The sequence below is a fragment of the Acartia tonsa genome, chromosome 15, assembly GCF_053477335.1.
Source record: "Acartia tonsa isolate MP-2025a chromosome 15, ASM5347733v1, whole genome shotgun sequence".
Taxonomy (NCBI): Eukaryota; Metazoa; Arthropoda; class Copepoda; order Calanoida; family Acartiidae; genus Acartia; species Acartia tonsa.
In genome coordinates this window covers 6,163,989-6,175,808 of record NC_137274.1, presented here as the reverse complement: position 1 = coordinate 6,175,808, position 11,820 = coordinate 6,163,989, and the positions used below count along the sequence as shown (strand labels likewise).

At 31.2% G+C, this 11,820-nt stretch overlaps 1 protein-coding gene across 3 annotated transcripts in view; it reads right to left on the bottom strand.

Annotated features, from left to right (window-relative positions):
• Positions 1–549: 549 nt before the first annotated feature.
• The window catches only part of LOC145307444 (band 7 protein AGAP004871-like), a 111,065-nt gene continuing 99,794 nt past the window's right edge, over positions 550–11,820 (bottom strand). For all 3 annotated transcript variants that reach the window (XM_080149887.1, XM_080149888.1, XM_080149889.1), the window contains 6 exons: positions 6,103–6,157; positions 5,546–5,600; positions 5,083–5,134; positions 4,253–4,331; positions 3,177–3,263; positions 550–2,958 (listed from right to left, as the gene is read on the bottom strand). In XM_080149887.1, coding sequence (XP_080006013.1) covers positions 2,812–2,958; positions 3,177–3,263; positions 4,253–4,331; positions 5,083–5,134; positions 5,546–5,600; positions 6,103–6,157 — 475 coding nt within the window. In that variant the 3' untranslated portion in view covers positions 550–2,811. The remainder of the gene's footprint in view (positions 2,959–3,176; positions 3,264–4,252; positions 4,332–5,082; positions 5,135–5,545; positions 5,601–6,102; positions 6,158–11,820) is intronic.

Genomic DNA, 11,820 nt, shown 5'->3' with positions numbered 1-11,820 from the left:
CGGTTTTGGAAGATTTTTCACAAAAATAATTTTTGCCTTACCAGCGAGCAGTGAACCTAATTTTTTAAAGAATCCAATAATTGAATATTACTGTTCCATATATCTTAGGCGACATTAACACTAATCTATTTACATTAAAAGGGCCTATTTGAATATTTTTTTATAAAAATCAAAATCTTATACATATTTAATATATCCATAATTAAACTATATACATTTTAACTATAATGATATCTTTACATATTTTTTTTACATTAGACATTTTTTTAGTAGCGAAAATACTCTATAATTCAGTTTGTCTGTCCGCCTGTTCCTAACACTATGGGGGAAATGTGATTTTCTTGGCTGCTTTTGAAGTTAGACAGCTGAAATTTTTAGTAAAGATTTCTAAAAAACATAAAACTTACTTATTAAAGGTTCCGTGATTTACTTTGAGTTTGATTAATGAACATCTGCTTTTTAACTTACTTTGTCTGTTTGTCCATTCTATGATTTTTTGTGCTTCGCTACTTATGGTTGTTGTCATCCTTGTTATAAATTTAAAACTAGTTTGTAAATGTTCATAAATATAATTACCGAAATTTTTTTTGTTAAAATTTAAAAAAAAGTATTATTAACAGTTATTATAATGTAAATGTTTCTTAAATATATAATAGTTATTTATCGCATCATATTATAGACAGCTTTTAGCGGATATTGATATAAAAATCATAAGATTAAAACCTGTTTTGTTAACCCCGAGAGGCCGAGAGCATGGGTTAACAAATCTGATAATAATTTTATGATTTTAGTTTTAATATTCGTGGAAAAGTACCTGTAATACGATGCTATACATGATTTTTCAGTATGGCTGAGAATCAGTTTTGATTAATCCAGTGGATATTATTCAGTTTCAATGCCATACTGGATATTTTAATTATAGGTAGTTTTTGTTTCAATGTATAAGGTCTGAAAAAGTCAGAAAACGATATAATATTTATATAGTACCTATAAAAAATGACGTCATACTGGCCTGCTATTAGTAATTGCATTGGTCTATTATTGGTCATCTGAATTGTATGACGTCATTTTTTTGTACTCACTATAAAGAGTTTCACATTGCGGGATCTTTATTTATCAAGTTTCAACTAACAAAGATTATAAAGAGCGTCTTTTTTTGGCAATATTCGGAAAAGTTGACAAAGCCCAAATTGTGTCAAAATTTATCCACTTGACGTCATTAAAATGAAGGAGATGAGAGGAGAAGTGGAAAAGAAAACCTTTAAAAAAGAGATGGATATTCCCGAAGATGGTAAAAGTCCCTTCACAAATTATGACGTCATACGATAGAATAACCATTGAGAGGCCAGCATAAATTTTACCATTTGTCAATACTGGCCTCTCATTGGCTATTCTATCGTCCGGCGTCATAATCTGTTGAGGAACTTTTACTATCTTTGATAATCCCTCATTTTTATGACTTCACATGAATGATTTTTGAAACAATTTTGACACACTTTGGGCTTTGTCTAAAAAGCTTGGTGATATCTTCCAGTCAAATGCGCTTATTCAGTCAAACTGTTCTGAATTATTCGTTTAATTATACTATGCATTTGGTCAACATTAAGTATAGTTAACATAATAAAGGTTTTGAATTTCACGGAATATTGCGAAAAAATTAGGCTCTTTGTATTCAGAAAGATTTAACAAAGATAATTTTTTAAAACAAAGTTAACATTTTTAAGACAAAGTTTATTGGTAATAACAAAGTAGTCTTTGTTTAAACATAGTTATCTTTGCTTTTAATACAATACTTATTCAATAACAAAGTTATTAAGGAAATAACAAATTTATTCCTTGTATTATGATTCTTTCTGGTTTTGAATATGATTTCTTTGTTAAAACAAAGTATATTACTATGAATTTGTTTTTCTTTGCTTATCTGTTGTCTTTGTTAGTCCTGTGTTGTCTTTGTAAAAATAGGTTATTTTATTTTAAACAAAGTTTATTGGTATTAACAAACTCCTTTAAACAAAGTAGTCTTTGTTTAAACAAAGTAGTCTCTGTTTAAACAAAGTTATCTTTGCTTGTATAAAAATATTCATGAAAGAACAAACTTAATCCTCGTTCTATGATTCTGTGTTCAAATAAAGTAAAATTAAAAGTAAATTTAAGTCAAACAAAGCTTTAACAAAGTATTCTTTGTTAAAACAAGATAATTTCTCACAACTGGACAAAGTCATATATATCTATGAAGGTTATGTCTATACTGATAAGGTAGTATTCATTTCTAAAATTGGTTCAGATTAATTTTCTTCAGACAGCGTAAAGTGACTCAAAAAAATGACGTAATTGGATAAATTTGACCAATGAGAGGCCAGTATAGATTTTACAATTGGTCTATTACAGTGTATACTGGCCTCTTATTGGTCCCTCTTATTTCCCTACTAATGTCAAATTTAGCATGATGATTCCTTTAAAAGTTAGGTACAATTTGCAAAGTGCAGCATCACTGTAATCATGAATAGTCTTTCTTTAATTTTTTTTATATGAACTTAATTTTTCTGGATGTTGTCTATTTTTTTTTAGAAGCTGATTAAAGTCCCTTCACAGATTATGACGTCATATGATAGAATAACCAATGAGAGGCCAGAATAAATTTTACCATTGGTCAATTACAGTGCATACTACCCTCTTTTTGGCTATTCTTTCATATTAGGTCATAATCTGTGGAGGAACTTCTATTTTATTTTATATACACTGACATTTTTTGGTTTAATAACCATAATTTTTACATTTATTTAATTGTCTCTAACGTATCTACAGGTTTCTCTATATAATATTTTCTATTTTGGCAGATTTCTTCTCCCCCTGTGAGTCAAACTTGAGTAGATTTGAGAAGATGTCCATTGGGAAGGGAAAGATTATGGTTGAGTTCTTCTCAGCACTAATAGAATTCAGGGTTTGCAGGTATCTCAGCTGAAATATAGATAGATAGATAGATAGATGGATAGATAGATAGATGGATAGATAGATAGATGGATAGATAGATAGATGGATAGATAGATAGATATAAAGATAGACAGATAGATAGATAGATAGATAGATATATATATATTTAGATAGATAGATAGATAGATAGAAAGATAGAAACTTTGGGTATCAGTTTATAAAATTTTGGGTACCAAACAACTGACCTGGAGGGCGGATGGACTTTCATTGATAACTGTTGCAGCCTCTTTCAATGCTCTACTGGCCTTCTGTTCACCCTCAGCTGCGATAACCTTAATTAGAAATATCCGATTATTATCCGCTGGATTAGAACTGGTTTCAGCCCTACTATCCGCATAATATCCGCGGTAGGCTGTCTATAATACGATCTAAAAATTTCTATAAAAACACAGGGATCTAAAGGGATAAGACAATGACTGATAAATTGATGTACATCCTCAATGATTATACGCTAAGTTACTCCTTATGTAGCATTAAATTAGTAGTTGAAACGATTGAACACTCAACTTAATGAAGCAACCAATCAAACTTCACTACAGAACGAATAAGAAAACGCTATTTTAAAACTTTGGTGACTAGTGTAATAAACAGCCCATTGTCCCCTCTCTCCCTGTTGTCTAGCATTTGTCTATAATCTGTATTTTCCAAAGATATGTACTCCCCAAATGAATATATAAAAAAGTAAAGTTGAGCTGGATTCCTTTTTTGGCCAGATACCGGATATGCGACTAATTTCTAATATATAACCTGATATTGAAGTAGCAAAAAAAGTCTTCTACATAAAATTGTGTTTTTATTTAAAAAGGTCAAAATTAAACAATTAAGTTGATCCTACTTACAAGCAATTAATCTAAGGAAGATGAAAAGTTCCTCCACAGATTATGACGTCATAAGATATAAAAACCAATGAGAGGCCAGCATAAATTTTACCATTGTTGTATACTGGCCTCTTATTGGCTATTCTATCGTATGACGTCATAATCTGTTGAGGGACTTTTACCATCTTCAATCTAATGAACCGAGGATCGGAATTTAGGAAATAATGCTTGTGTGGCTGTTTGTTAGAGGGATTTTTGTTGTATAATATAATAGACTAGCATCAAGGGGCTGTTCAATCAAAGGGGAAGAGCAGGAAAGGAAAATAGCCTAAAATCATCATAAAATCTATCTACCTATCACATATCTATCTATCTATCTATCGATCTATCGATCTATCTATCTATCTATCTATCTATCTATCTATCTATCTATCTATGTATACCTTAGCTCTGGCCTCTCTGGCGGCCTCAGCCTCAGCAGCCATGGCTCTCTGGAGCTGGACAGGTAAACGGACATCCTTCCTACAAACAAAACAGGATTTAGGACAAAGCCCAACTTGTGTCAAAAATGATCCATGTGACGTCATAAAAATGAGAAGATCAGGAGAAGTGGAAATAAACCCCCCAAAAAAGAGAAGGATAATAATAATTTTTATGACGTCACCTGGATCATTTTTGACACAATTTGGGCTTTGTCGGATTCAGTCTACATATGACAGATCAATTTATTAAAATGAAGGGGGAGGGGTATCAGTGCTTATTAGAGTACTTTGAATGATAATATTTATCCCTCTATCTTTAATAGAAGCTAAGAAAATAACAGCAAAGACAGATAGATAGATATATGACAGATGGATTGATAGACAGACAGTTAGTTAGACAAACAGAAATACAATTTGAAATTTGGGGTATAAGACAATGGACGATAAATTGAGACTCAACCCATAAGATGTTAAACAAAATAACCCTTTATGTACATTAATCAAAAATAGTGGCTTAAAGGTTTTAACACTACAAGTTTAAAAAACAACAACAAATAAGAGAACGCGGTTGTAAAACTTTGGGTACCAGTATAATTTACAGTCCAATGTCCCCTCCCTCCCGGGAGGAAATTTTTAAAAAAATTAAACTCCCTATCTTTAGATCCCTGTTTTTTTATGAATTTTCCCCCCCAATGTATTATAGACAGCTAACCGCGGATATTATGCGGATAGTATTGCTGAGAACCGGTTCTAATCCAGTGGATAATAATCGGTTTCTTAAAAAAACTTACACTTCCACCCTCTCTACTTTAACTCCCCAAGGGTCTGTTGCTTCGTCTAGTGCTGAAATAGAGAAATAGATAATTAGAATAGATAAATAGATTATATAAGTAGATATATAGATAGATACATATATTATATAAGTAGATGGCTAGATATATAAATAGATTATATAAGTAGATAGATAGATAGATAGATTAAATAGATAGCTAGATAGATAGATTAGATAAGTAAATATATAGATATGTAAATTGTAGATAGACTTACATACATATAAAGATGGATTGATAGATAATTAGAATTGATGGATATATAGATAGATAGATATATAAGATAAGTAGATAGATAGATATGTAGATATTTAGATAAATGCGATTTTTGTATTGTAGATAGACATACTAGATATTATCTACTTATCTTATCTATCTATCTATTCTAAGGGTTAAACTATGTGTCCTTAATGGGTGTTCCTACCTTCTTGCATGACATGAGATATAGCCTCTCTCTCTGATAATATTTCTGCTAGATTCTAAATTAAACATCATTTTAAATAGCGAAACTTTTCTACAATTAGGGTCGGGTTGGCCGTATGTCCGTCCGTCCAGTTCATTTATTGAATTAAACAGGTTAGAAATGTCCAATCGATTTCAAACTTTGTATGATAATTCCTATAACAATTAGGTACAATTTACTAAGCGTAGCAACTCTATAATCGTTACCAGAAAGTCCGTACGTCCATTTAAAACATGCTGATTTTTTACTTTTAAAAAAAACAAGTTTTTGAATGCTATAGTTATCCTATTCATCTATTTTTTTGGAATACTGGTGCCTATTACCACAAGGTGTAATGTTTTAAGCGAAGTATTTCTATAGTCAAATCCTAAAAAATGCAAGCATGTCTTATTTTTAGTTTTTATATATATTTACCAAATCGTATTATAGACCGTTAACCGCGGGAATTATGCGGATAGTATGGCTAAGAACCGGTTCTAATCCAGTGGATATTAATCGGTTTCGAAGCCCCGGCTTACCTTAGTACCAAGAACATTTCTCAGCGTTGTAGCGGCTAGCAGTCGGGTTGAGTGACTAAATAAATAATTAAAATCATTATAATAAAGTAACAGGTTGTCTGTTTGTCTGTTTTTCTGTCTGTATGTTTGTTTGTCTGTCTGTTTATCTGTCTGATTGTCTCTCTGTGTGTCCGTCTGTCTGTTTGTCTGTCTATCTGTTTGTCTGTTTTTTCTGTCTGTATGTTTGTTTTTCTGTCTGTCTGTTTGTCCGTCTGTCTGTTTTTTGTTTGTTTGTATGTTTGTCTGTTTGTCTTCTGTCTGTTTGTCCGTCTGTTTTTTGGTCTGTCTGTTTGTCTGTCTGTCTGTCTTTCTGTTTGTCTGTTTGTTTGTTTGTCTGTTTTTCTGTCTGTTTGTCTGTCTGTTTGTCTTTCTGTTTGTCTGTTTGTCTGTTTGTATGCTTGTATGGGTGTCTGTCTGTCTGTCTGTTTGTATGTTTGTCAGTTTGCCTGTCTGTTTGTCTGTATTTCTGTATGTATGTGTGTCCGTCTGTCTGTTTGTCCGTCTGTCTGTTTGTCTGTCTGTTTTTTTTGTCTGTTTGTCTGTCTGTCTGTTTGTCTGTCTGTTGTCTGTTTGTATGCTTGTATGGATGTCTGTCTGTCTGTGTGTCTGTCTGTCTCTATGTTTGTCTGTCTGTATGTTTGTACCGAAAAATCTCGCGCATCGCGGAACCGATCGGGTTCTTCTTAACATGGTAGCTTCTTATATGTTTATGGAAGGTTTTTATCGATTTTGGGGGAGGGCATTCCCACCCCTATTTATTTTCTACTTTTGCTTTTTGAATAAAAAATGGGGAGGGGTTGATTGACACTTGATACTTTTAGTTTTCTGAAATATTAGATAGATTGATTTATTGATTGATAGATAGATAAAATCCATTTGAAATTGCTGAAAACTTGTTTTTGTGCTGTAACTAAAGAGACTATCTATCTATCTATCTATCTATATGTCTATATATATGTCTATATATCTGTCTATATGTCTACTATATATCTATCTATTTATCTATCTATCTATCTATCTATCTATCTATCTATCTATCTATCTATCTATCTATCTATCTATCTATCTATCTATCTATCTATCTATCTATCTATCTATCTATCTATCTATCTATCTATCTATCTATCTATCTATCTATCTATCTATCTATCTATCTATCTAATATTCTAGAAAAGTTTCAGAAGCAAACTTTTCCATTATTTTCTCAACAATAAAGATTTTGCGCTGGGCCCTCATTTACACTAAAATAGTTTGGGGACCCCAATAAAAATGAACCCAAAATGTTATGCTCCTATTTGTCTAAGTAGAGTAAATGACAAAACAATTGAAATAGTTATTTTTGGCATTGTATTATAGACAGCTTTCCACGGATATTAAAAAGAAAAAAATGAGTTTTGTAAGCTCCAGAGGGCCGAAGGCATTGACTAACAAAACTGGTTTTACAATTTTCATTTTAATACCCATAGAAAATTGTCTATATTACGATGCTATACATGCTATTTAAGTACGGCTGAGAACAAGTTTTATTTTTAATCCAGCGGATATGATCTGTTTAGAAGCCATACTAGAAACGTTTTTTCGTGGTGATATTGATAAAACACCAAAATTTTCGTTTTAAAAGGAAAGAGTAGATGAAAAATATTTTAATAAGTTTTGGTTAGGTACATTGTCTTATCCCTTAAGATCCCTGATTTTCTATATTTAAGAACATCCATAAAAGCGAAGCTCTGAAACGGTAGGACAAACGAACATTAACACTTGTAGAGTGTCAGACTTATATAATCAGATTGTAAATGTATAAGAGACGAATCAGAAATTTAAGTAGATATGTTGAAAAACTGCCTAATGTTTAAGGACATACTGACATTTTTAGAACTGAATTATAGAGTTGATTCGCTTATAACATTGTACTTTGTTGTCCTAGTTGGATAATTATACCACATAAAGTTTTGGTTACAAAAGTTAAAATTGACGTATAGTCATTCTGGCAACAATTATAAAGTTGCTACGCTTTCTAAATCGTACCTAACTGCTACTGGAATCACCGTGCTAAGTTTGGGACAATTATAACATGTAAATTACCAAATAAATCGTTCCGGACGTACGGACTGACCAACGCTAATCATAGAAAAGCTTCGCTTTTAATATTCTCTAAACTTTTATACTAGTTTTATAAAAACGTTCTTCTATTCTTAAAAACAATGAAGTAATAATTCCACTAATGTCATATTTAACGATTTTATGTTTTTTTAAATAAAAAATAATTAATGTAGAAAAAACTGTTCTTAGCGAAAAAGGAAAAGTGTTTTTTTTCTCAATATTTGAAATGTCATCAATGTATAAAAAAGACATAGTTATAAATGTTTACTTATTATTTTCAGCTGGATTAGAACCGGTTATCAGCCATATTGAAAAATCATGTATTCCATCGATCATAATACAGTCAATTTTCAACGAATAACAAAATAAAAATGTTAAAATTAATACCAATTTTTAATTTAACTAATACCAATTCAAGTAATTTTAATTCTATGATTTTTCATTTCAATATCCGCGGAAAGCTGTATAAATTACGATGTAATAAATAACTATTTTTAAAAGCGAAGCTTTTCTATAATTAGGGTCGGTCCGTCTGTACGTCCGTCCGTACGTCCGTCACGGATAGCTTTTTTCGTTAATTTAGACATGTTAGAATTGTCCTATCGATTTCAAATTTTGCATGGTGATTCCATTAGTAGTTAGGTACGATTTAGAAAGCGTAGCAACTCTATAATCATTATCAAAATGTCCGTACGTCCATTTTAAACATGTTGACTTTTTTATTTTTTTAAATAGCTTTTTTCGTTAATTTAGGCATGTTAGAATTGTCCTATCGATTTCAAATTTTGCATGGTGATTCCTGTAATATTTAGGTACAAGTTAGAAAGCGTAGCAACTCTATAATCATTACCAGAATGTCCGTACGTCCATTTTAAACATGTTGATTTATTTTACATTTTTAACAACAAATTTTTATGTGACCTAATTATCCGATTGGTCTGATTTTTGGTATACTGATTCCTGGGACAACAAGGTACAATATTATAAGCGAAGCAACTCTATAATCAGGTCCTAAAAATGTAAGCATGTCCATAATCATTATCCTGTATCAAGCAGTTTTTTTTAACAAATTTACTTACAATTTTGCTTTGACTCTTATACATTCGCATTCTGATTATTCAGTTCTGACATTATACAAGTGTTAATGTCCGTTTGTCCTACTGTTTCAGAGCTTCGCTTTTATGGATGTTGTCATCCTTGTTAAAAGCGAAGCTTTTCTATAATTAGGGTCGGTCCGTCCGTCCGTCCGTCCGTACGTCCGTACGTCCGTACGTCCGTACGTCCGTAACGGATAGCTTTTTTCGTTAATTTAGACATGTTAGAATTGTCCTATCGATTTCAAATTTTGCATGGTGATTCCTTTAGTAGTTAGGTACGATTTAGAAAGCGTAGCAACTCTATAATCATTACCAAAATGTCCGTACGTCCATTTTAAACATGTTGATTTTTTAACTTTTTTAAATAGCTTTTTTCGTTAATTTAGGCATGTTATAATTGTCCTATCGATTTAAAATTTTGCATGGTGATTCCTGTAATAGTTAGGTACGATTTAGAAAGCGTAGCAACTCTATAATCATTACCAAAATGTCCGTACGTCCATTTTAAACATGTTGATTTTTTTACTTTTTTAAATAGCTTTTTTCGTTAATTTAGGCATGTTATAATTGTCCTATCGATTTCAAATTTTGCATGGTGATTCCTGTAATAGTTAGGTACGAGTTAGAAAGCGTAGCAACTCTATAATCATTACCAGAATGTCCGTACGTCCATTTTAAACATGTTGATTTTTTTTACATTTTTAACAACAAATTTGTATGTGACCTAATTATCTGATTGGTCTGATTTTTGGTATACTGATTCCTAGGATAACAAAGTACAATATTAAAAGCGAAGCAACTCTATAATCAAGTCCTAAAAATGTAAGTATGTCCATAATCATTGTCCTGTATCAAGCAGTTTTTCAACAAATTTACTTACAATTTTGCTTTGATTCTTATACATTCGCATTCTGATTATTCAGTTCTGACATTATACAAGTCTTAATGTCCGTTTGTCCTTCCATTTCAGAGCTTCGCTTTTATGGATGTTGTCATCCTTGTTAAAAGCGAAGCTTTTCTATAATTAGGGTCGGTCCGTCCGTCCGTCCGTCCGTACGTCCGTACGTCCGTACGTCCGTACGTCCGTAACGGATAGCTTTTTTCGTTAATTTAGACATGTTAGAATTGTCCTATCGATTTCAAATTTTGCATGGTGATTCCTTTAGTAGTTAGGTACGATTTAGAAAGCGTAGCAACTCTATAATCATTACCAAAATGTCCGTACGTCCATTTTAAACATGTTGATTTTTTAACTTTTTTAAATAGCTTTTTTCGTTAATTTAGGCATGTTATAATTGTCCTATCGATTTAAAATTTTGCATGGTGATTCCTGTAATAGTTAGGTACGATTTAGAAAGCGTAGCAACTCTATAATCATTACCAAAATGTCCGTACGTCCATTTTAAACATGTTGATTTTTTTACTTTTTTAAATAGCTTTTTTCGTTAATTTAGGCATGTTATAATTGTCCTATCGATTTCAAATTTTGCATGGTGATTCCTGTAATAGTTAGGTACGAGTTAGAAAGCGTAGCAACTCTATAATCATTACCAGAATGTCCGTACGTCCATTTTAAACATGTTGATTTTTTTTACATTTTTAACAACAAATTTGTATGTGACCTAATTATCTGATTGGTCTGATTTTTGGTATACTGATTCCTAGGATAACAAAGTACAATATTAAAAGCGAAGCAACTCTATAATCAAGTCCTAAAAATGTAAGTATGTCCATAATCATTGTCCTGTATCAAGCAGTTTTTCAACAAATTTACTTACAATTTTGCTTTGATTCTTATACATTCGCATTCTGATTATTCAGTTCTGACATTATACAAGTCTTAATGTCCGTTTGTCCTTCCATTTCAGAGCTTCGCTTTTATGGATGTTGTCATCCTTGTTAATTAAAAAATAGGGTTGTATACTAATTATTGTGCATTATATTATCACTTAATTTAAAGCTTAATAATATTTTAAAATAAAATAAGAGAGAGAGAGAGAGAGAGAGAGAGAGAGAGAGAGAGAGAGAGAGAGAGAATTTTTAAAGCGAATCTTTTCTAAAATTACCCATGTTAAAATTGTCCTATCGATTTTGTACTGGACATGGTGATTACTATAACAGATTTAGAAAGTATTAGCAACTCTATAATCATTACCAGAATTTCCATATAAAACATTTTAATTTTTAACGTTTTTGACATCAATTTTAATCAAGTCCTTCAGTATTTCATCATTTTTTCAACAAATTTACATACAATTTTGTTTTGAATTATGTAATTATTTTTCGCTTTTATGAGTGTTGTTTTCAAAGTTTAAAATAAAAATAAATTTAAAGGATTTCTTGACAAATATTTTTTGGAAGATTTTTTAATCATACTAATTTTTAGAATTGTTTATGTATGGTTTTTCCCACCTTTTGGATAGGGAGGGGACACTGAGCTGTTTATTATACTAGTCCCCAAAGTTATTTATAACTTTAATCT